General features: G+C 42.5%; 1 protein-coding gene across 3 annotated transcripts in view; it reads left to right on the top strand.

The window, feature by feature from the left end:
- ccdc88c (coiled-coil domain containing 88C) overlaps positions 1 to 10,066 on the top strand; it is a 145,957-nt gene extending 135,891 nt beyond the window's left edge. For all 3 annotated transcript variants that reach the window (XM_080042662.1, XM_080042663.1, XM_080042664.1), the window contains one exon: positions 5,945 to 10,066. In XM_080042662.1, the coding sequence (XP_079898788.1) occupies positions 5,945 to 6,688 (744 nt within the window). In that variant the 3' untranslated portion in view covers positions 6,689 to 10,066. The remainder of the gene's footprint in view (positions 1 to 5,944) is intronic.
- The last annotated feature ends 15,923 nt before the right edge of the window (positions 10,067 to 25,989 follow it).

The following is a 25,989-nucleotide window of genomic DNA, read 5'->3' as shown; positions in this document are numbered from 1 at the left end:
AAAGTAATTAAATAGACGGGCCACAATTTAAACCGATTGAGTAGGTCTGCGGTGGGTAGCAGTGTTCATTTCGTAGACTAAGACTATGACGAAAAATATTCGTCAACGAACCTTTTTCACGCACGAAAACTAAATAAAAATGTATATATGATGACGAAGACTGAGACGAATATAACTGACACTATAGTCTACGAATAGGAACGAGACGAAACTGTTAGGGCAGGACGAATGGAGAAGAGATCCAATCAGAGCTGTGGGACAAGTTAGGAAGAAATCTAATCAGTGCGAAGCAGCGAATGCAACCCTGTGTCGGTGAAATTCGACGGGATAACTCGCCAGTGTGAGCGGGTGGAGAGAGCCGACCATGGACATATAAATAAATGGACACCGGATTGAAACACGGCGCCCATTCATTCCTATGAAAGCTGCTCATTGGCGCAGAGAAGCAACAAGGAAGCATGCGGCCCGGAAGCATGACGTAGCATGGACGTAGCTGTAGCATGGACCTATCAAGAAAGAGGGCGGCAAGCGTAGCGGACTGGAGGCGGGTGTAGAATCATTCTCGTTCTGTAGCATCTAGCCTGGCGAAAACAAATTTAAAGCCGTTAAAAGCCGTTTGGCTAATAAAACGCTTGAGGTGGCGTTTTGAAATGAGAAAACTTCCATTTTAATAGTATATGGTCTAAAGATAAGTATGAGCCTATGATTGATATCCAGAATTTTTTTGCAGAGACACAATCTTGTTCGCCGCTTGTATTGTGTGGACAGGGAAATCTGCCATGGACCGCATGAAAATAAGCTCCTCCCCCACCCATGCAATACCAATGGGTTGGCCACATGTCCATGCTGGCTGCTCGGAGAAGGCACAGTCCTGGGGGCCTGGAGCCGACGTGCAGAAAAACTCTGCGGTTTGATGGACAAAATGATAGTCAGGGATATCCTGCCCGTTAACGTTGTCTAGGGGAACGGCTAAGTTCCGCGATCTGTTTGTAGTAGGCTGTGTCTCGAGCTTGAATACACAGAGCCATGTCCCCAAACTGAAGGCGCAACTATTTAGGAAATGAAATGTGAAACTGCCGCATCCCTCCGTTAGTTTCTGTTTTCACCCGAGTAAGTTACAATCAACTCCGACGCATGGACAGCGTTCAATTAAAACCTCTAATTTTATTGTCAAAAAGGCTTTGATGCAAAAGAAGTCCGAACACACACAGCGGCAGCAGTGTTGCTTAAAGGAAAGCGCAGTTGCTCAATTTTATCAGCACGTAACTGCTTGCTGCTGCTGCTGCCCAGGGGCGGCCTTAACGATCTCGGGGCCCGTTTCAAGACCTAGTGTGGGGCCCCCCACCTATTTTTTTTATTTTCTTTATTTTCTATTTTTTATAAATAATTGTGCATGCTCCCCGCAAAAAGAAAAAAGATTGTGGAATCCAGTTGGTTCATAGACGGATCATGAGATAATGGGCCCCCGGGCACAGGCTCTTAAAGCTCCCCCTCCCCCCTATCCAGTCAGGTACACTGATTTTATGTGAGATTATTACGAATTAAATAGAATACATGTTTTGTATTACAACCATTAAATCTGTGTCTGTATTGCATATTCAAACATTAATACCATTCAATGAAGAAAAATACTTAGTCGACAAAGTCCGCTGTAGATTTAGTCAACTAAAATCTGCTTATATTTAGTAGACTAAGACAAGACTAAGACTAAAAGATTGTAGATGACTTAAATAGGACTAAGACTAAATGGTGTGATATTCAAAAGACTAAGACTAAATCAGAATTTGCTGCCAAAATTAACACTGGTGGGGAGAAAAAAAGCTGCAGTTGTAACAAAATAAATAGCCTAAGTCACCATTTAAAATAAGAAGGGCAGCAAATAATATAAAATTATTGTCCTACAATTTAAATACAAATAACTCACCAAAGCCGTAGAATAAGTAGTTGTATATCCAACCACGTAATGCTCACTCCGTGTCCGGGAATAATTACCGCGACTAATAGGGATGGGACGATCCACTTTTTTTAGTTCCGATTCCGATACCTAGGGTTTGGATATCGGCCGATACCGATACTGACCGATACGATATCATAATTGTTATACATTTTTTTGTTGGTGGTGATTTTATGTATTAGGCTAGGAAGGCTTAAGCAATTCTAATTTAAAAGAGCAATAAATATAGACAAATGCATATAGGTTTATCTTAAAGGCAGAATTATAGAGTCACACAAAAAAAATCCTTCTCAATGATCACTTCTGCCCCACTAGAATATGTGGTGGTCTGTTTGTCTAAACAGTCTTCCTCTCTCTGGCTGTATTTTACATAGTAGAATTTGTCACAAGCCTCTCCACTTCCTTGACTTTGATTAGCTTTGGTTAGCTCACTGGCTAACAAACTGATATGTAATGTATGTCAAATTATAAAGTGATGTCCTCTCTCCCTCCAACGAACGTCGGCGCATGTTCGCTCTTACATAGTAAAAAAAAATAAAAAAAATAAAATTATATAAAAAAATTAAAAAAAATTAAATCGGATTTTAATATCGGAGCTGTCAGTCCGATATCCGATACGCAGATTTCGGCCATATCGGACCCGATACTGGATCGGATCGGCCCCATCCCTAGCGACTAATTCCTCATTAATGGAACGTTACACCGGTCGGATTTTGAATCTCATCCCCATATTCCCTATTGAAGGCTTCTTAACTGTTGTTGGCTCGGAGCGAATGTGGCTGAAGTAAGCCTTGCTTCTTCTTTACTTTTCTTTCCAAGCGGAGAGCACCTTGCATGCTCACCTGGAGTCTACTCATTACTAACTGAGAGTAACAGGTGTCATCTCCCCTTTTTATAAACTTAACTTTATCATCTGATTTGAAATAATTGGACAGTTATATTCCTGAAAATGTTCTGAAGAAAGGAGAGACCGTGTTCAGCTCCGCGGTGCCGTGGAGAACACAGGCTGCGCTGCGGTGGCACGGAGGTGGCAGTTATTTACAGTTGCTGTTTGACACAACGCTCAGTTTATTGCACTTGCATCAAAATATTTAATTTTGTTAAACTTTATTTTATCCGTTTTGTGCCGTTTTGTACACGTATATAACATTTTAAAATAGGGGCAGCCCGCCGGCCTAAAGGCTAGACACTAATAAAAAAAAAAAACGATTTTCCTTACCCACCAATCGAGTTAATTTGAAACAAGGAGTACTCGATTACTAACGCCCATCCCTAGTAGCTACAGAACATATACTGTGCTGTGTAATAACAGGGTCGAAAAATGGGGGAAAAGGCGCGGTTTATAGTCCGAAAATTACGGTACACAAAAAAGAAATATAGTGGTTTTATATGTATTTTCATAATAAATACAAACGTTCAATATGTGAAAGAACCAGTAGCTTCAAGGAACTTTGAGTTTCTGTTATGGACACCATATACGACACCAACGCTCATTTGCGTTCGGGCAGCATGTGCATTTGTTTGTGAAGCTAGTGAACGTCCATGAAGAGAGAGTGCAGATGTGTCACGATGAGGTGATGTATATACAGTATATGTCGGATTAATTATGGTAATATGACGATGGTGAAGCAGACAACTTCGATTTAGTACCAATCACGAATTACAGGCTTTGGCAGAGGGAGTGAAGTGGAGCGCATTCTGTGCACAAAACTAAGTTTGGATTTGACCTTAGACTGTTACCTGTTGATGTGATGTGAGGACAAGTTGCTTTCTAGCAAGATACCCAAGTAATTATATTGGGTGACCTGGTCTAGATCAGCCTCTCTCCCGAACCCCATCATGACCTTGGTTCTGCTGGTGTTAAGCAGGAGGTTTAGGGAGGAGAAGACCGTCTGGACCATATAGTGGTTACAGGTCATTCAGATTAATTTTGCTATTAGAAATGATCTGAAATTAATAATACTTTAATTATTATCAAAGTTCTAATTGGGCCACCAGCGCTCCACTTAGCAGTGCAAAAATAATAGCAAGTTTGTCTATTTCATTAATGGTTTATTTTTAATGTTGATTGGTCGAGTGATCAGTTAAATAAATCAATATTAATAAAACCTAGTCGAATTATCACTCTATAAAATTAAATAATTAATCAATTACTATTGAATTTATAAATCTGATAATATGACCACACTACTGAAGGTTAGTGGAGATCTTGACTTCCATAAAATATTCCCACAAATAAATCACAAGCAAGTTTGTTTTAACAATAATGAAACTTAAGGTGACATCATCAAATATACAAGCATAGAGAAAGAATACCTAATAACTATCGAAACTTAATAAAAGGAAAGGAACGTCTAGAAAATGTTTATCTATTAGGGCTGTCAAACGATTAACGTTTTTAATCAGATTAATCACAGAGTGCTGTGGGTTAATCACGATTTATCACGATTAATTCTACCATTCGAAAAATGCCTGAAAAATTCGAATTTTCTCTTTATATTGTTGTATGAATGGAAAGATAAATGACAGAAGGTGGATATTTAAATTTAAAATGTGTCTTTTTATTAATTGAAAATCCAAATGATGGTTTTAATACTGAAAATAAATTAAAATCAAATTACAATATATGCCTACCACACCATAACTCAATTTGGCTGTCTCTTTGAGCAAATATAGGCTATATAATGGTATTTATTTGGTGAATCCATAGGTTGTGCATTCTTGAATACAAATTAAATTGGTTGCTGTGTGTGTGTGTGTGTGTGTGTGTGTGTGTGTGTGTGTGTGTGTGTGTGTGTGTGTGTGTGTGTGTGTGTGTGTGTGTGTGTGTGTGTGTGTGTGTGTGTGTGTGTGTGTGTGTGTGTGTGTGTGTGTGTGTGTGTGTGTGTGTGTGTGTGTGTGTGTGTGTGTGTGTGTGTGTGTGTGTGTGTGTGTGTGTGTGTGTGTGTGTGTGTGCGCGGTCATGCGTGCGTGCGCGCACGACCGTGTTCTAGGTGAAAGTTCACTTGTGCCAGAAAGCCGACGTTATGTTGATGTCTAATCACACACACCTCTGAAAATTGCAGATGTTTGTGTCCTCGCGGTCTCTGAACAGAGCAGACAATGTTCCTCCTCCTGTTGCTCCTACATCAACTGCCGCCCGCGACACAGACGTGGCCATTAACAGTTCAAAACATGTCACAGGCTAGCGTGCTGTTATGTTTGGCTGCACAAAGCTACTGATCCTGGGTCAGTCAAAACATTAGAGTGACTGTAGTGTAGAGCAGGTGGGATGTACGGGGCGGATCATTCTGCACATGTTGTTGCGTTAAAAAATTAACACATTAATTCAAGAAATGAATCACCCTGTGTTAACCTGTTAATTTTGACAGCCCTAATATCTGTGTGTGTGTGTGTGTGTGTGTGTGAGATTGAAAGCGAGGTAGGGTAGCCCTTTGAGCTAAACAACAGCTATGCATCTGCTACAACCATATTGAAGTTACTATCTTAAAGTGATTACTATGAGTACTATATCTGGGGGAGTTACCATTGGCATGGACGTGGATGGATGAGTCTATGACAGAGCGTGGGATATCATTAATGTAGATGGAAAGAGAGTGGTGGCTAGGATTGAACCCTGGGGTACACCCTTAGTGACAGGGAGTGCCTGTGATAGATTAGTGAGGAAGTTTGAAAACAATGCCGGTCATTGACCCGAGACCCCCATGCTGCCCAGTCCACCAGTTAGGATGGAGTGATCTACAGTGTCGAAAATGCCTTTGCAAGGTCAATAAAAATAGAATATATGCTGTCTCTCGCATCACATACATTATGAAGAGGATTATTTTTTATTCTGTCTCAGTTTTGACTGTCTCATTTGAACTCAGTCTCGACTAGTCCTGGTCTTGGGATTGTCTTGGACTCAGAACATGTAGACTTGACTACAGCACTGGCTTGTAATAAATTGCCTTTTATTTAACTAAATGTATTTTTTGTTTTTCCCTTTTCTAGGTGTCTACAGAAAGCAGCGAGGACTTGATGGCAGACTATTTCACCAGAAGTTCTGCCCTCACGACGTCAGCTGGCAGGGATCAGGTGACTCCCACCAGCTATGTCACGCCCACTGTACAGTCATCCAACCAGAGTGCAGGCAAAAGCATCAAGACCTCGCCACACCAGCTTGTTGGCCAATCCCCAGCCTCAGTCCAGCCTGCAACACAGAGAAGCAGCCAATCTCTCAGTAGGACTTTCAGCCTGGCCTCAGCTGATTTGCTGCACTCCAACGGACCAGACAGTTTCCGTGGAAATGATGGCCCATCAGATGTGGTTGTTCGGGGGGCAAGACAAGGTGGAGGGGCTAACAGGAGAGAACGGCCTCTCTCTGCCCGTCTCGCTGGTCAAACCAATCAGCATGGAGATGGCAGCATCCTTAACCCACCTATTCATCATTCGTCCTCTCTGAATCTGCAAACAGAGAGATATGCAGGGAGAGAAAAAGAGAGGAAAGCCCCAACCTCAGCGTTCTCCTACCAGCACCATGGAGAGGTGGCCATGGTGACCCCTGTCACACGGCCTGAGGAGGCTTGTGAGTATGGGGAGGAGCTAAGAGACAGGTGTTCAGGTGACTCCTCCCAGTTAAAGAAGGAAAGTGAGAAAGTGGCTTCTGAATCTGTGGAACGCCTGCAAAGCGCTCCAGCTTCCCCTGACCCCAACAACGACCCCCAGACTGTGTGGTATGAGTACGGCTGTGTCTAAACCAGTCTATTGCTGTGGTTATATCGCTAGATCAGACCCAATGTTCTTCAGTTCCTGTATTTCAAACAATCAGCCTCAAATAAACAGTCTGTGGACTGTGTTTTTTGTATTGTGATGAATTAACGATTGAAAGTCTGCCGTCAAGCTTTCCTCAAATAGATCAACTGGAAAACTGTCTTAATCCTGAAAGTATAGACACATTTGACAAAAACTCTCTGCATAAAGGTGTTGTCATTTCACGCTGTTTTCTGGAACAAACTTTTGTGGTTTAACAGGCAAACTTGATTCCTTATGCCACCTGCTGATTAATATCAGGAAGCTCTCTAAAGCCAAGGAGCTTCCAGGGATTTCAGCTTCACACAAGCATATAAACTACTGGATCACTGGAGTCAATGTCCTCTCACCATTTGGCATCACAATCTAAATCTATTTGAGGCAGATACAATATAGATTTAAGCTCAATCAAAGATGGTCTCTTTAAGGATTTAGATTTTAACACCAGAACTCTATAGATGGTCTCTGAGAATACTCAATTGACTCTGCTGCTACTTCTCATCATGTTTACTGTGGTCCAGCCTGCAGCCATCAGGAGGGTTAAGCCCACCAGAAGCACCACAGGGACTGAATGATTCACATTTCTCCTACTTCTTCTGTTCTCCTCCTCTCCGTTGTTATTTAGAACAAACACTGGAAAAGATGAGAAGGGGAAAGAGAAATGGTGTAATTCAAGCTAAAATTGTTGAAGCAAGTGAGTGAGAAGGCTACAGAGAGTGAGAGTTAGAATAATTGAAGGAATGCTGGACTAGAGAAAGTGGTGACAGAGGGAGAGACAGATATAGTGATGGGAGGATGAAGATAAACATGACAGATGGAGGGGCTCCTCCCAGTTAAATTACAGTCTTTCTCCCTCCATCTTTAGATTCTGTCCCAGCATGCAACTCTCTGACACTTTACTGGAAATGCTGCTGTCCCGAGCCAACACTACTTTCCCAAACACATACATCCTTGAGGGGGTTGGTTGTGGCTTCGCTAACCATTGAGCTGGACATAATTCACACACACATGCACACACTTACTTAAGTGGATAAAGCACTGTGATTTGATAGGGTGCTAAGTTAGCCAGACACTTGTAAGCATTGCTCACCAGAATGAGAGCCAGACCCACAGAGATCTGGATGCTTGGTTTGCATGTCATGAATTAGGTTGGCACTTTGAAATGTACAACTGGAAGTCACAATACAGTAGATTGTTCTGTAGGTACACGGACCCATTATGTAATGGGCATAAACTTGCTGTGCTTTATAGATTTATATTTATATGATCACATTGTCTCATGTTCGGAGTGGCTAAAACTAGACTGACAATCGTCTCTGGTCCTGCCATGGTGCCTCCTTTTGATGATCATTATAAGACTTCTAATGAAGATAAGAACATTGTGCTTTGGATGGAATCAAATCACATTGAGATTACAGAAACAGCAAGTTAAATAGTGAAATACAGAGAGACATTGTACACATATTATTCACATTATTAGGACCACTTTCTAAATCAAAGCATCAACCACCAAATGATCCAAATCCATAAAATGTAGTAGGTGATATGTTATCACTTAAAAGCAAATGACAATGAAATCAAAATTTTAAAAAATCATACAAATTCAAAACTGCTATAAATAGTCTTGTTAATTGATATGCTACATTGTTCCCAATACAACCTGAGATTATCATGATTAGAAAATGTCTGACACTTTTATATTGTCTCACAGTTATGATCATCCAACCCTAATTCGCAAAGCTGATTAAAACAATTAAGTTTTATTAATTTTTCCACCTGTGTAGTTGAGTCAACATCTGACATTCAAGTTTAGCTGCACCTTCTCGCGTCAAAGAGTGTCAACATTTGACTTGACACAAATGATTTTTGATATCAGAGTTGTCATCCCTGATGGATGACTGTTGGGGGAATTAGCTCATTCCTAATGCATTCTTTAAAACTCATTTTAACATAGAGAGCATGAAGAGGTGGGAGAAATGATTTGAAGTATTCTTTGGAGAAAGATAATCTTAATGAAAATATTAATCTCATGACTGATTCTGATCACCTAACCTGAAGTCTGTACTGCTTTTTTTAAATACAAAGCTGTCCTTCCTGAAAAGACATTCCTAAAAGCACTAGAATGATGATGATGATGTGGAGGATAAAGATGTAACACTGGAGTTAGAAAATGAAGAATTGACTGGAATCCATCATTAACCTTTCCACTCATCTTTTCAACATTAAGCACATGTTGATATGCAACCAGCTAAATTATTGTACCTGTAACATTTGTACAGGACGTAAGATTTCACAAACAGATTAAATATTAGAAGACTTTGTATACATTTTTTCTATTATCTTCTGAAACTTTTCTTTGAGAAAGTCTGTTGAAAAACAAATCCAGATCAAATAGCCTACACCTGTGATTACACTGTAAAAACGAAATATTTTACATTTAATTAGATTTTTTTTACTTAACACTTAAAAACAATAGAAGGGAGATCATGTTAGTAGCTAAGGTGACATGATGTGAAACACTGTATGTTAATGCTGTCAGTAGTAGTGCTGCAACCTGTTTTGGGTTAATGTGTCTAGCCTTGGTCAATGTCTGCACTTAGGGCAACTCTGCATTACTAGTTCCCAAAGCTGCTTACCACATTTATATGTGTATATAAGTCAGAATTAGATTCTGTTTGCTGATGTCACCAGATATCTTGTATTGCTATAAAAATACTTGTGCACATGTGTCTCACAATATTACTATGTACTGTATGTTATTGGTTTTCTGATAAGAATATTTGTGTCTGTCTGTCTGCTTTGCTGACCTGTGTCAATCTGTCCACTTTTCTAACTGTCCAATTGTACCCCTTTTAAATAAGGGTAGATGTTTTTATATTGGTCAGCTTGCAGCTCAAAGTAAAGAGCAATAACACCAAAGCTATTTGGTGATTTCTTAAAAACTGATTGGCCTCCATTTGTGGCTCCTGGCACCATTGTCATACCTGCACTGAATGAAAAGATGGGTACAAATGAAAGATAAGAACTGCAGTTCAATGCAGTATCCCATTAGAAGGTTGAAAGCAGAAATAAATAAAAAACTGCTTATGTTATCCTCTTTAAGACTGCTGACTTCTGCTCTATTGTGACCACTGCTAAAAGGCTTCTTGTTAAAAGGATACTAGTGTGATTCTGTAGAAACTGAGGTTGATGTTATTGGTAATAAAGATTAATAAACTTGAACTGATAGTCCCACTTTATTGGTGTATCGAGTGTCTAAAAAAGCATTTTCATTGATAAGTTGATTGAGTGAAAATGAATTGCAACATTTGATTAAATGCATTTGTTTAAACAAAAGTTCAGGAATTGTGGTCTCAATGTAAACATTCAAGTATTTTGTTTGTCTTCAATTATATTAAATATATTTGTTTAAACTGAAGAAATGTAGCAAATTGAAGAAATCACGTTGTCTCTGGGAAATTAATGAGCATAACTTACCATATGATTACAATAATTTGAGAAAATAAACATGCATTGAATCATGCCTATGTTTATAATCAAATAAAAAATAAGCTTAAATGTATATTGATGAAATGTCCTGTTTCCAACTTCAAAATGAACTTGGCTATGTATAGGCTACATACATTTTCATGGTTTGTTTTTTATTTTGACACATTTAGCATTAGCGTTGTGTGTATGTGAGCAGTGTGTGCATACTAGGATAGCCTACTCGCGTGTGTGAGGGGTGAGGACGAAACAGACACGGAGCGAGAGAAGGAGACAGAGGTAGCGCTGGACGACCGTTTTTGATGAAGACCTACAGAGAGGTTCGGTAAGAAATCTTTGGGATTTAATTATGTATATATCTAGCCTACTAGTTAAACTTGAAATTCCCACAGAGCGGAACAATAGAGTGCAGTATTTCTGTTAGTTATCTTATATAGTCATTGGTATTTAGCTGAAATATATATCATTTGAAGTAAAATGTTGAATATTAGAATGCCTGTATCAATAGCCCACAGATAATCATCGATCTTAACTATTGAATCGTGTCAGATGCTGTTGGGAATACGAACAGTGTTCGGAGTCAATAGAAATGAATAGGATCTAGGTTTTGAAATAGGCCTATATCGTGTCTGCATATTGTATACTATTTTTTTAGTAAATAATTTTCTCAGTTTCAGTAGGCTAATCTACTATTAACAAATCGCGAACGTAATAAAAATCTGCACTTTCAATCTAGGCTAATAATCCCACACATGTAATAATTTCCCCACTAACATAACAGTTGCATACCACCAACGTTATAGCCTACATTACCTTCCGTGAATGTTATAATTTCTACGTTTGCAGGGATTTATTTTGTTTGTGGGAAGGTAAAATATTCAGCTTTCAATATCCTATTGTAATAACTTCCCACACCTCTAATAAATCACGTATATAATTAAATCTGCATTTATTTTCTACAAGTGGCCAATAGTTTAGTAGGCTACCTGCAAATAGTTTAGTACCTGTTTACCTGCCTTAGATATGCACCTCATTTAGGAGAATATATCTCAACTGCTTTCGTATGAAGCCTATAAGAACAACGTGGGCTGTGTTCCAAAATCTGAAAAATAAAAAAAATGACCACAGAAGTGACCAAGCCCTTTTGACACTACATCTTTCTATCTATCCTCATGGTTCTCAACCAGTTTTAATTTTCACATAGGGGGAAATATGTTTTGTATTTCATTTTGTCTAAAACATGTTAATATGTAAATTGGGCAATATCTCATTAATATGCATAGATTTCCATACAAACCGTTGGAGCTATATTTTGTGGGGTGCTGGTTTACTGCAGGTTCTGATATCCAGATTGGTTTAGTGGTTGCAACATCTCTAAGTTGATATTTTAGGAGAAAATGGCAAGAAACTGATCAGTGCATTACTACTAATTACATAGCCTACACAGGAATTGCATTATATCAACTTTGTTGACTTAAAGGAGAGAAAGAACAGTTTCATCTACTAGATTGACAGTTTCGAATTTGAAAAGAAGCAGGATTTTTTTTATGAAGAAAGCAAGCAAGCAGTTGATTAATATGGAGACATTTAATTCTCAATCATATGATTATACACTTAATTTAAGTGAACACCCAACTGGTCTGGACCCGTGTTTCCTCCAGCTTGGTCAGATGTCCATACAGGTGTAGCCGGCCTGCTGCTGCTTCGGCTAAATCTGCGTTGTGTCTTAAATGATTGTGAGTACAACTGCTGCCTTGCCAGCCGAGGGAGTCTTTATTTTCTCTCTATCTGGGTGAAAACCATGGACATATAAAGAAATGGACACCGTATTGAAACATGGCGCCCATTCATTCCAATGAAAGCTGCTCATAGGCGCAGAGAAGCAACAAGGAAGCATAATCCGGAAATTCCATGCGGCCCAAAGCATTACGTAGCATGGACCTAGCGGCATTATGGACCTATCAAGAAAGAGGGCGGCAAGCGTAGCGGACTGGAGGCGGCTGTCTCGTTCTGTAGCATCTAGCCTGGCGAAAACAAACTGAAAGCCGTTAAAAGCCGTTGGGCTAATAAAACGCTTGAGGTGGCGTTTTGAAATGAGAAAACTTACATTTTAATAGTATGGTCTAAAGATAAGTATGAGCCTATGATTGATATCCAGAAAAAATGTGCAGAGACACAATCTTGTTCGCTGCTTGTACTGTGTGGACAGGGACATCTGCCTACGGGCCGCATGAAAATAAGCTCCACCCCTTACCATGCAATACCAATGGGTTGGCCACATGTCCATGCTGGCTGCTCGGAGAAGGCAGCATCCTGGGGGCCTGGTGCAAACACACAAATACCAGCACAGCCATTAAAAGATGTCCGTCACACATGTGCACTCCTCTCTCTTCAGTATGGCAAATCGCCGACTGAAGAGGATAGCGCAAAATAAACAGGAAGTGACCTCGCGGGTAACTACGGAATCACACATCCCAAGGTATCAAAATAAAAGCTCTCAAGACAAATATACATTTATATTGAAGTGTATAAAGGCGAATTAATCAATTACTAAATGAAAGGCATTAAAAGATTCTTGGTGAGATATAACTTATACACCGGCTACACAGGCACAAGTGTTTCATTTAGCTGAGGCTTTTATCCAAAGCATTTAAACATGAAGGTACTCAGAAGAGCAAGTATCACACAAGTACATTAGCTCCAAATAAGCCAACCTACACATGTGCCACATGTTAGTGCAATTTTCATTTTTTTAAACCATCATCTTCTTAGTCAAAGTGCAGTGTGAAGAGATATGTTTTTAGCGTGCGGCGTAATATGTGTTGACTTTCACCTTCAGAAATTCACTTCTGCATTATTCCAAAGTGCATTATCTGCCCTTCAACCTGTCCGAGTTTGGTAGTTCTACAGTTTCATTTCCCAGATTTATTGGGGTTTGAAGTTTTGGAGTATCTGCAGAGTTTATCTGGGTAAAATCTTGATTGTGTGATAGGGGGGTGAAAGAGGATAGAGTAGGGGAGAATGGGGGTAAAGTGAGACACTTTTTACATTTGCTCCCTTCTAAGCGAGCTAAAATGATTTATCCATCGAATTTACACATTTCCCATTAATTCAGGATGTTTCTTAGCAATGGACATTATCAAAATGTATTCAGGACGAAGGGCAGTGAAAATATGATTGTTTTAAAAAAAGTTTTCTTGTGTCTCACTTTACCCCAGGTTAGGGGTAAACTGAGACAGACCAGATAAATCAAGGGGGTAAACTGATCCACTTACTTTTCCCACTCTTAAACTACCATAATAACACATGTTGTAACATTAAAGGGGTAGTTTGGAATTTTGGACATAGGGCCTGATTCCCAAGTTAGCCTAAGTGGTCTTTATCATTGGAGACAGTTTTAAACACATTTCATTCAGTCCTTCTAGTTAGCGCACGGGATTGGGGTCTAATTAGCCTGCTACTAAAACAGTCTTACCCACTCCACAGTACACCCGAGGCCAATCAATTATAACGCCAGACTATGGATGTAAATGTCTGTGTTGATAGAATAATGTTAGAAATAAAACCAACCTTGCATATTGCATTTTGAGGAGCTTGCTGTGTCTCAGCAGCAGCGTTATATTCCTGGTAGTAGGCTTCGGTAGCGGCGGACTGATATTACCTAGGTTACAGGCTCTATAATAGTTTATCTGCCGCGTCATTGCTACAGACGCAGAGTACAGTGCAGGACGATTATGAGGAATTTGTTGTATCCAACACTAATCTCCACTAACGTTGTCATCAATCTGTCAGTTGGCTAACATTATGAAAGGGGCCAGCTTTATTAGCTAGTGTAGCCTACCAAAAGTTATTACCTGTTCATCAGTGGCTGTTGGTGCATCTGAAAAGACGGATGGCACCGCTTTCGTTTTCAGTGATGTATTGCTCTTTAGATTGCGGGGTTTCGTCCGGTCGAAATGATCGCTACAAATACTCCGTTTGCAAACAGTTTCCACCGGTGTTTTGAAATTGGTGGAAACTTTGTGGTGCACATCTGTAGGGTTTATTTACAATTCCTGAATGCACACTGAACCACCGTGTTGACTAGTCCTTCGTTTCAGCTTCTGTCCCACGCTGCTCTGTTTACTTTCTGCTGTAGTGATTCGGTTACACAACTAGCCGGAGCAAAGTAAAATTCCGCTGCTGCTGAGAAAGTAGTCCCTCAAAATGCGATGATTCATGCGATGCGAGGTTGGTTTTATTAATAACATTATTCTATCAACACAGACATTTACATCGATAGTCTAGCGTTATAATTGATTGGCCTCGGGTGTACTGTGGAGTGGATAAGACTGTCTTAGTAGCAGGCTAATTGTACCCCAATCCCGTGCGCTAGCCTAGCACGAGCAAACTTTGCAACTAGAAGGACTGAATGAAATGTGTTGAAAACTGTCTCCAATGATAAAGAACACTTAGGCTAACTTGGGAATCAGGCCCTATGTCCAAAATTCCAAACTACCCCTTTAAGAATCCTGACAGTTAGCTTGACACCCACATAATACAGAACTAATGTCGGACTAGTAACAGAATCATGGGGTTTGGTCAATTAAGAGCTTTTTTTTCTAAACAGTTGAAAGTAACTCTGATCAAATAAGATATATAATTCATAATGTTTCAATTAACATTCAAATGACGGATAGAACCAGTTAGATTAAAACACAGTCTGGGGGTCAGAACACAGTACCCTTAGAGCCAGCTAGTGTCTGGGGGTCAGAGCAAAGGACAATCAGAACCAGCTACACAGTAAATTTTGAAGTGTTAAAATAATACTAAAAGAGTTAAATTTAACACCATTTCCGAGTGTATTTGGTCCCACTCAGAATTGGAGTTAAATTAACTCTCATCAAAGTGTTACAATTTTAGAGTTAAATTAACTCAAAATAGAGTTAAAAGTACACTGTATAGTGTTATTTAAAGCCTTATAGAGTACTTTCTACACCCCGTTTTTAACTACCGAAATTGACACCAACACTAGGAGGCATTCTACTCCAGCTGTTGTTATATTAACTCAGATAGAGTTAATTGAGTTTGACACTGCATATTTAACACTGGGGAATTTACTGTGTAGAACAGCCTGGGACTCAGAACACAGTACTAGACCCACCTGTCATTTCCATCTTTTGAGTCTTTGATTAATATTTTTCAGCATTTGTTTTATTGGGATCATTCATTGAATAAAAACATATTACTTAGAGTCCATTGATGTTAAAGGTCACTCTCCTGTACCCCACATACATACTGTACCTGGCAAACCATGACCTTGATGACACCCCTTCAATCATTGAACCCCCACCTCCGGCCCGCATTGTCTTAATCCAAACTAGTCTCCTTGCTACCTTAAATATAATGGTATAATGGTTTGCTTTGCCACACAGTTGACAGCAAAAAAAATTACTTTGACATGCAAAACAATATTTTTGTGAAAAAAACATGCTGACAACAGCACAATGAGGTCCTCTCCTTCATGGCCAAGGGGAAATGAGAGGGGCTTGAAAAAATAATTCTCACATGATCAAAAATGTGTTCCAGTACCTAGATACAGGGGGTGTCTCACATTACCCGATGTCTCACATTCCCCTGATCTCCCCTAATGGATGAAATTATGTTTGAAGGAAAGTTAATTTCCGAAGTTGGGTTGGAAAATGAAGAGCTTATGTCATATATCTGTTTTATAAAGTAGTTGACAAAGTGGCTTGGTACAAGGGAGGAAGGAGGAGGTCGACTGGGAGGGACAAGGAGATTAGAAAAGATGGAGAAGATCTTCTCTTGGAGATTTCCATGAATTTACACCTAACTTTGTGAGAATAATCTTTGGACCAGGGGTATCCAACCAGTAGCTCGCCTGATAGGTTGACCTACTTTTTACTATAATAATTTTTTTTAAACTTAAAAATCCGACGACGGTAAATGCACTTCTTCCCATGGTCATAACTGTGCTCTGTGTGTGTGTGTGTGTGTGTGTGTGTGTGTGTGTGTGTGTGTGTGCGCGCGGGGCTCTGCGCGCGGGGCTCTGCACGCGGGAGGGTAAACAAACTGAACTGGTGACGAAAATAAACGTTACTGTCTTTGACCTTTGGAGAAATGTATTAAGTCATTTAAAGGGGAAAACACATTGTATTTATTATTTCAACTATTGAGTTATTTTTCAAACAGCATGCTAGTGTAGGCCAACAAGATTTATTTTCTGAATTTTCAATGCTGCTTTATTATTATGTTCTAAATTGGGAAATACATGTTCCAAAACCAATAACCTCTGTATTTAAAAAGAAATCAAGCAAGTAGGCTAATAATAACCATTAATGAATTATAGGCTATCGCATCACAGTAGGCCTATTGTCGACGATAATCGCACAACAGCCCGCCATCCAAAAAGGAACTTTAAAAGGTTGAATTTGCAATTTGAGGGTCATACACATGTTAAGTATATAGTCCATTATTTGTATTTAGTGTGTCTGCATATTATTGCACCAAAACAGTAGAAGTTTTCTTTAATTGTGTTTTGTACTGTCTGCATGTTTGCACAACATTTGTACCTGCACATAGCAAACAAAATGTCTAAAGTCTAAAGTTTAGACCTAGGCATAGAGGAGAGTGGGTTGAGTTGTGCCAGTGGGGAAGTAGTGCCACCCTTTGTTTCTAGAAAACCATAGAAGAAATTGGAAATGTGCCCACATATTTTTGACGAGCCATACATTTGACTCATCCTGAGAAGGGAGACAAATTGAATAAGATATAAGCACATTTAAGCTCAAAAAACAGTTTTTTGCCTTTTAAAGGAAAATGTCCATGATATATATATAGTGCATTCAGTAGATAAAAAATGAAGGTAAAATAACAATAACAAAAATTAAATTAAATACATAAAACCCAGACATCCACATATAAACAAAGATAGTAGTGCAGAGGTAAGATAGTAAATGGGGAGGAAAAGCCAGGGTTTTGAGTCTTGATTTAAAGGCAGAAATGGAGGGGCAATCACATATGTCAGGTGGCAGTTGGTTCCACAAGCAAGGTGCAGCTAATGTGAAGTACATTTCTGAGAGTTGTGCCATTGGCATGGCTATATACGCTGGTCACCAAAAAGAAAGTGATTGTCTACAGTAGCTCAGATGAGACTGACATCTCCATTCCACTTAACACCACCACTGATGAGAGTTCAGATGGCTAGAAAGATGATGATGGTGACTTTGTCATTGTGAGCTTTGCAGTTAAAACCACCTAGATCTGCTAGGCCTTGTTTAAGAAAATTGACCTTCAATCTTTGTAAAATATTAAATAATTAATTGTCTAATGGATTTGTCTTGCATTACAGTTTATGAGATATCAATGGCACAATTTACCCCATGGTATTCTTTCCAAAGGCACAACTTGCCCCTGGTGTGGGGTAAGTTGTGCCTTTGGAAGACAACTTTTTTTTACGAAAGCTATATTTCTTAAACAGTTTATTTCAGATCCAAAGTTATTGTTGCCAGGGATCGGGGCCGGCGCCAGCCAGGGGCAAGGAATTGTGCGTCTTGCCCACCCAATCAAAACTTAAGAAATGTTTTATTTTTTTATTTTTTCAGCTAATTAAAATAGGCTATGTTTATTTACTATATCAGGGCCATTCCTAGCTTCTGATTCGGTAGGCATGGCAACAGCCCGCCTCCAAATTCACCCATCATCTGCTTTTCTGTGGTCAACCGTCAATCACGTCCACAGAGCGCAGTCTCTCCTTTGCAAAGGCAGTTAGAACACTACCGCTACACGGCGACTTTTTCCACATGTTAACCTGATCTTTCGGTTAGTAAATGCTGTGCGCAAAAGCTCATTCACTTCCTACTTTATCCAAACCGACTTACAAAACTTTCTGTGTATCGTATCGCTTATTTAAACAAGCCTAGTGCTGCTTCCGCCTCTCACGATGCTGCTGCATCAGAGGAGCACTGTTTGTGAACGTTACTGTCTGCGAGCACTACCCCAACAAGCGCTCCCCCAAAGCTTTCTCTTCTATCGGCTCAGGCTGCCTACTGTAAATATTGGCAGTGGGTTTCCAATTCAGAGATACTGTGGTAGCCTATTTAATCAAGTTCTGAGGTGTCTTTGTGAAGGTTCTGAAGGTGTTGTGCAAATTATTCTGTATATTTTATCTATTTATTTTCTAAGAAAATTAAATACTTCTGCTTTTCATAGAAGGTGGCTGATATGGAAAGCTTCTAGTAGCAGTGTCATCATGGTAACCCCCCCTTCAGCAGTGGTGTGTCTAAAAACTAACATTACAGTAACTGTGCCAAAAAGCAGGCACAGAGATCTTACAAGGGCAAAACATTTCTGCTTGTGCGCACAGCGCACGCCCAGCGAGCGCAAAGCACGCGCTCAGCGCTCGCATCTTCAGTATCTCTGCCCAAGGCAGATCAGTGCAGATCAGTGCAGAGGCAATGTTAACAATATTTGAATTGTAAGTTTGAGAAATATACATGATACCCAGGGGGCAAAGTGATTTTATGGACATGGATCGTTGTAAAAGGTTGTTCACCAAAAATTACATCTAGGACCTTCCACGATCACAACCTGGGTGGACAACCTTGTCAACAAGCTGCTGGTAAGCTACAGTGGGCCGACAGCAAATCAGAACCACTGTTTAAGTGAATGGGGGTGAATGGGGATGGACTAATGGGGAATTTTTTAAACTTATAGATATCATTATGAAACTTGATTACCGACATTAAAACAAAAACTTTTTGTATACAACAGTATTTTCCAAAAGGTTTGAATAAATATGAAAAATCATCAATATCTTACTAATGATGCGAAAATTTGCATATCTGCAAAGCCCCAAAATCTAGATGTTGGAAGAAAACCAAGTCAATATGTTTTTTAATTTTGAAAACAAAACAAGTGTCCAACTGCCTGAAGCCTTTCCTAATCACAGTTCAAATTTGATCAATAACCCATAGAAAATAAATTATTTACACAGTTACATTTCATGTGCCATGGACCAAAAGTGTCCTTTTGGAGTCTCCAGCTGGTATTTTAGGAAACGGCTAGACATTCCCTTGGAAAAAACAGCGTAAAAATAAATTTTCTATGGGTTATTGACTTGTTTTGTTTTTTTCAAAATTTAAAAATAAATTGACTTTGTTTTTGTCCAACATCTAGATTTTGGGGCTTTGCAGATATGCAAATTTACACATCATTAGTAAGATATTGATGATTTTTCATATTTATTCAAACCTTTTGGAATATACTGTTGTATACAAAAAGTTGTTGTTTTAATGTCAGTAATCAACTTGCAAAGTTTCATAATGATATATATAAATTAAAAAAATTCCCTATTAGCCCACCCCCATTCGCTTAAACAGTGGTTCTGATTTTCTCTATGTCGGCCCGCTGTAGCTTTCCAGCAACTTGTTGACAAGGTTGTCCACCCAGGTTGTGATCGTGGAAGGTCCTGGATATCATTTCTGGTGAACAACCTTTTACAACGCTCCATGTCTGTTTTAAAAAAAAGGGGTTTTGTCCCCTAGGTATGAGGTATATCAACAATTGTTAATGGACCTTATTCAGCGACAGGGTGTGGGTTATTTCTGAGAGTTCAACAGAGTGACTGCTTGGGGAAAGAAGCTGTCTTTGTGTCAGCTGGTTTTGGCAGTCAGTGCCCTGTATCGCCTACCAGAGGAAAGGAGGTTGAATAGAGTGTGACCAGGATGTGAGGGGTCTGCAGAGATTTTTACGGCCCTTTTCCTGACCCTGGACTGGTACAGGTCCTGGATGGAGGGGAGGTCAGCTCCAATTATCCTCTCTGCATTCCTAATTGTCCGTTGCAGTCTGGCCCTGTCCCGTTTGGTGGCTGACCCAAACCAGACAGTGATGGAGGTGCAGATGACAGACTGAATGATGGCGGAGTAGAAGGTGGTCAGCAGCTCTTTAGGCAGATTAAACTTTCTTAATTGTCGCAGAAATTATAACCTCTGCTGAGCCTTTTTCCGGACAGAGTCAATGTGGGGATACCATTTTAGGTCCTGTGAAATGGTTGTTCCCAGGAACCTGAAGGACTCCACACTGTGTCGTCTTGGATGGTGAGGGGGAGGAGTGTGGAGGGGGGGGGGGGGTTCTCCTAAAATCCACTGTCATCTTTAGAGTCTTCTTGTGGTTTAACTCCAGGTGGTTCTGACTGCACCATTCAACCAGCTGGTCCACCTCCTGTCTGTAAGTAGACTCATCACCATCCTGGATCAAACCAATGACGGTGCTGTCATCTGCAAACTTAATGAGTTTTATGGACGGGTTCTTTGAGGTGCAGTCATTAGTGTAGAGGGAGAAGAGCAGCGGGGAGAGGACACACCCCTGTGGCGCGCCAGTGCTGATGGACCGGGTTTTGGATGTGGTGCTCCCCAATCTGACATGCTGCTGCCTGTCAATCAGGAGGCTGATGATCCACTGACAGGTGGTGACAGGAACTGCAAACTGGGTGAGCTTCTGATGTACGAGTTCAGGGATGATTGTATTAAACGCCGAGCTGAAGTCAACAAACAGGATCCTGGCATACGTCCTTGGGTAGTCGAGGTGGTGCAGGATGTATTGCAGTCCCATATTGACAGCATCACCCGCCAACCTGTTTGCCCTATTGGCAAACTGCAGGGTCCAGCAGGGGTCCTGTTATGTCCTTCAGGTGGCTCAACACCAGTTTTTCAAAGGATTTCATGACCACAGACATCAGGGCGACTGGCCTATAGTCATTTAGTCCTGTGACGGAGGGTTTTTGGGGGGACTGGGATGATGGTGGAGCGTTTGAAGCAGGGGGGCACTACACACAGCTCCAGAGAGCTGTTAAAGATCTGCGTGAAGATTTGCGCCAACTGCTCAGCACAGACTCGCATGCATGAGGGGGACACACCATCAGGTCCTGGAGCCTTCTTGATTTTCAGCTTCTGAAACAGCCGGCACACATCCTTCTCGTGGATAGTTAGCACAGGTGGGGGGTGTGGGTTGGGTGTTGAGGGAAAACCTTTAGCGCGTGAGGGGTGTGATGGTGGGTGCTTTTCAAACCTGCAGTAAAACTCATTCAGGTCGTCAGCCAATCTAGGATTTTCTGCAGGGTGGGCGGATGGTCTCTTGTAGTTTGTGATCTGTTGCAGGCCTTTCCAAACTGATGCAGGGTCGTTGGCTGAAAGGCGATTTTTTTATTTCTCACTGTAGCTTCTTTTGGCTACCTTGATCTCCTTTGTCAGATTGTTCCTGGCCTGCTTATATAGGTCCCGGTCCCCACTACTGTAGGCCTCCTCTTTGGCTCGACGCAGCCTCCTAAGATTAGGAGTAACCAAGGTTTGCTGTTGTTGTATGTGCAGAAGGTCTTGGTTTGCACACAGATGTCCTCGCAAAAACTGATGTAAGATGTTACAGTGTCAGTGAGCTCGTTGAGGTCTGTAGCTGCAGCTTCAAAAACACTCCAGTTGGTGCAGTCAAAACAAGCCTGCAACTCCAGCTTTGATTCCCTTGTCCATTTCTTTACAGTCTTTGCCACAGGTTTAGATGTTTTTAGTTTTTGTCTGTAGTAGGGCAGTGCGATATGTCTATCGTTTAATTTTATGCAATATAGTTTATTTTGTTGTGTCGCAAATCACATTCTTTACGACACAAACTATTGCTGTAGCTCGCAGTTAAGTTACTGTTAATTCCAGCTGAACATTTCCTACAGCTACGCTTCACATTAAAAGCATTTAGCTTGAGAAACGCGAGTTGCCTTTTATTTTGAAGCGCACACACAGGAAGGCAGCGCTTGCTAGCCCCGCTGCACTTCCGTCACTGGTACCATGTCTTCCGTGTGGGACTACTCCTCAGTGATAGAACGATTGTTACGTATGTAACTATCAAGGTGCCGCGTCAGGTCTGCCTGACTCAGCGGTCCAAATGGGGGTAGACCTAAGGCCCTCAGGACTACTTGCAAGTCCCATGATGGTGCCCTCAGGGGTCATGGTGGCTGAATGAAGCCTCTGGCCTCCCTTCAGAAACTGCCTGACTAGGTAGTGGGACCCTACTGTCTGGTTATCCACCCCTGCATGTGCGGCCGATATCGCAGCCACATAGACGCACAGGGTGGAAGCAGCTCTCCTGCTGCCCAACACAGACTGCAGAAAGTGTAGTATCACTATCACTGAGCAAGTCCATGGGACTTCGCCATGTGCCATGCACCACTGTGAAAACAACTTCCACCTGTTTGCATAGCGCCATGTAGTGGAGAGTGCCCCTGAAGTTAAAAAGGTATGGACCTCTGACTGGTCGCAATACGTCAACAGTGGGTCCTGGCTACCAGGAGCCCCACGCACAGCTGCAGGCGCCCCGAGTTCGGGTGCCACATGTGTTCGCCTACCTGAGACAGAAGGTCCTGTCTCCCTGGAAGGCACCAAGGCTCTCCTTGAGGAGTTTAGTAACGCTGGGATCCATGGCCTTCCTGGCCAATGTGGAGCCACCAAACGTAGGCTGTAACTGCAATGCTGGACCCCATCCAGTGTTGCCAGTAACAAAAGAATTGGAGGAAATGCATAAAGCAGGCTGACTGGCCAAGCATTAGCCAGAGCATCCTGCCTTAGGGGACTGGTCCTCTTCATCTAGGAGAACCCAGGGGGACAGTGGGTCATCTCTTCGGAAGCAAAGAGATATGCCACTGCTCTGCCATACTTGTCCCAATCATGCCCACCACCTCCGGATGGAGTCTCCACTCCCCGGGGGTGTGTTCCGGACACCTGGAACTTGGACAGCTTAGATAATGATAATTAGATAATGCTGAGGTCAGCATACTTATCAGTCGAAGGAAGAGGCTGTACTCCAGCAGCCTCCATTGCATGAAGTGCTGTAGTAGCTGCTGAACGGTAGCTACGCGCTACGGAGAAAGGCAGGCTCGCATGGCCGCCGAGTCGAGCACCAGCTGAGCTGTAATGGTGGCAGGGATGCTGCCACACACTGTTTAATATACACAGAGCCAGGGACGGCCCAAACGGAAGAACCCTGACTGGTACACCTTGCCCAGAAATGCAACTGGGAGGACCACCTGTGACATTGGGCAGTAGGGACTTGAAAGTAGCATCTTTCAGGGCTATGACACAACCCAGTCCGCCTGAGCGATAGACTGGAGGACCCCTGGAACACGCAGCATGGGGAAAGGAAGAATCGTGAGGCACTGATTCCGCCGTCTTAGTCCAGAACGGGGCGACCCCGCCCCACCTCCTGGTACCTGAACTTCGGTTGAGTAGAACCTACCGAGCATCGAGTAGCACCCCCAAGGACTCTGGGGGAGGGCGGAGGCTAGACGCCGACCTCCTGGCGCCTGAAATGCAGCTGTAGCGCAGTGTTACGGCGCTGTACAGAATGTGCTGAGAAGCACTGGCCCCTTGATTGTCCACCTGAATGTGGTTTAAGCTATTGGCACGGGGTACCACAGAGGTTCCCGGCCTGGAATCAGGCAGAGGTGCACGTCGCAGCGTGCAACTACTGTCTAGCCTGGTCAACCTGAACACTTCGCACCGGGCCTGAAGAGCAGCTGGCCGAACGTCTGGCCTGGGATCACTGGAAGAGAACGGAGGGTCTGTCGACACACCTCCGACTGGGACGACTGCGCCAGCCAACCCTGGCGGCGCGCCACGTCACAGTTCACATCAACCTGCCTAGCTCCCTAAGTCATAACGCAAAGTAAGTAAGTAAGTAAGTAAGTAAGCTTTATTTATATAGCGCCCTTCACAGACCAGGGTCACAAGGCGCTTCACAATACACATTTTTTATACATACACTCAAACACCGATGGCAGTAGCTGCCAAGCAAGGCGCTGTCTGAACCATCGGGACCAAAGTCTGCAGTGAAGCATCACTGAGGGTCCATGCTGAGTGACCAGCACCTGACCCCTGTATGGTTTGCGACCGAGCCAGGACTGTGTGAGAAAGCAAATTCCCAGATGGCCCACACAGGCAGCAATGTCGTAACTCCTAGTAAGGAGGTCGCCTGAAATCCGGCACTGGGGCCGAGGGCAGCGCACATCGGCTCTCAGAGCCTCGTCTGGGGAGACAACCAGGGAGCTAACCAGTCCAAGCCCTAACTATCAGCATTGTGCATGGCTGCCAGAGCTCTGCTGTCATTAGTGTGATGGGAGAGAGCCCTTAAATCTGGCCAGCATCTACGGAGCTCTGCGGAATAAGGCTCAGAGGGAGGCACACAGAAACGGAGGATTGGGGGCCTGCCGAAAAGAAGGCATTCGTGGGTGCAGATGAAACCAGAGCTTCATCTAACCCCATACTTGGCGAGTCACGGACGGACACTGACCCTCTAGCCGAGCTGCCCACCTCTAAGAGGTTACAGGACGCAGCTGTGGACAGCATGTCATCCCCTGTAGTAGGAAGGATGCCCAGCCGCAAGGTTACTCACTGCCACTGGTACCATGAGCTGGTTGGAGGCTAGTAGAAGAGCCTCTACCTAGCAACCTAAGTGCCTGAGACATGAAACTACAGTTCATGCATGGGTTATCTGACAGCGCTTCCCTCAGGTGCTCAACCCTGAGACCTGCAGGGCACTTGTCATGGCCATTCCCCACTGTATGGAGGTCATGAAGGCGTAAGCTGCCCACTGTCGAGCCAACTAAATATGCATCTGACTAAGGTATGCAACCGGGCTTCAGGCGAGAGCAACCGAACCACGGCGCGACACCGCCAGAATAATACAGCGGCGGTGCAAAACTATAGCGCCCACTGGCGAGCAAATTACAGTAGCCTGCACAGACACGACAACCGTGTGACAGCTAAAATAACACAGTGAAGGCGACTCTTGGAAACCCAAGACGCTCCCTGGCGAGCAACCAATGTATGCAACCGGGCTTTAGGCGAGAGCAACCGAGCCTCGGTGCGACACCCATGGACATATAAGAAGGGCGACACCGCTAGAATAATACAGTGGCGGCGTAAAACTACGCCCACTGGTGAGCAAGTTACAGTAAAACATGCTAGAATTTAGCCAAAAGTCGAGCCAGCTAAAATATGCATCCGACTAAGGCATGCAACCGGGCCTCAGGCGAGAGCAACCGAGCCACGGTGCGACACCGCTAGAATAGTACATTGGCAGTGTAACCATGCCGCCCACTGGCGAGCAAGTTACAGTAGGCTAGGCAATCGAGCTCTAGGCGAGGGCACACCCAAGCAACAACGCGACCTGTCGAGCCAATTAAAATATGTAATCCGAATAAGGTATGCAACCGGGCTTCAAGCGAGAGCAACCGAACCACGGTGCGACACCGCTAGAATAATACAGTGGCGGTGTAAAACTATGCCGCCCACTGGCGAGCAAGTTACAGTAGGCTAGGCAATCGAGCTTTACGAGAGCGCACCCACGACCCCTTAAATAACACAGTTCAATTGAATTCCGTTTACTTGTGCAGGGGAAGGGGACAGTGCAAATCAATAAACCACATGATCATACATGGGTTAAAAAATGCTAGAATTAGCCAAAATGCTATTCTCTATCTGTAGTCCCCTGGCAGTGTCAGCGGCTCTTGGTAACCCCAGCCGCCCACTGGAGAGTAAATCAACGAAGGCTATAGGCAATTGAGCCTTAGGCGAGAGCACACCCAAGCAATAATGCGCCTTAATAACACAGTGACGGCAACGACGTTCACTGGCAAGCAAATTAAGTAGCCTATGCAGTCAGGCTAAGGCGTGAGCTACCGTGCAACGGTGCGACACGGCTATAAAATACAGCGGTGTGAA

This window comes from Ammodytes marinus (assembly GCF_949987685.1).
Source record: "Ammodytes marinus genome assembly, chromosome: 15".
NCBI lineage: Eukaryota > Metazoa > Chordata > Actinopteri > Uranoscopiformes > Ammodytidae > Ammodytes > Ammodytes marinus.
The sequence above is the reverse complement of the archived record's forward strand: the minus strand, read 5'-3'. Positions and strand labels throughout refer to the sequence as shown.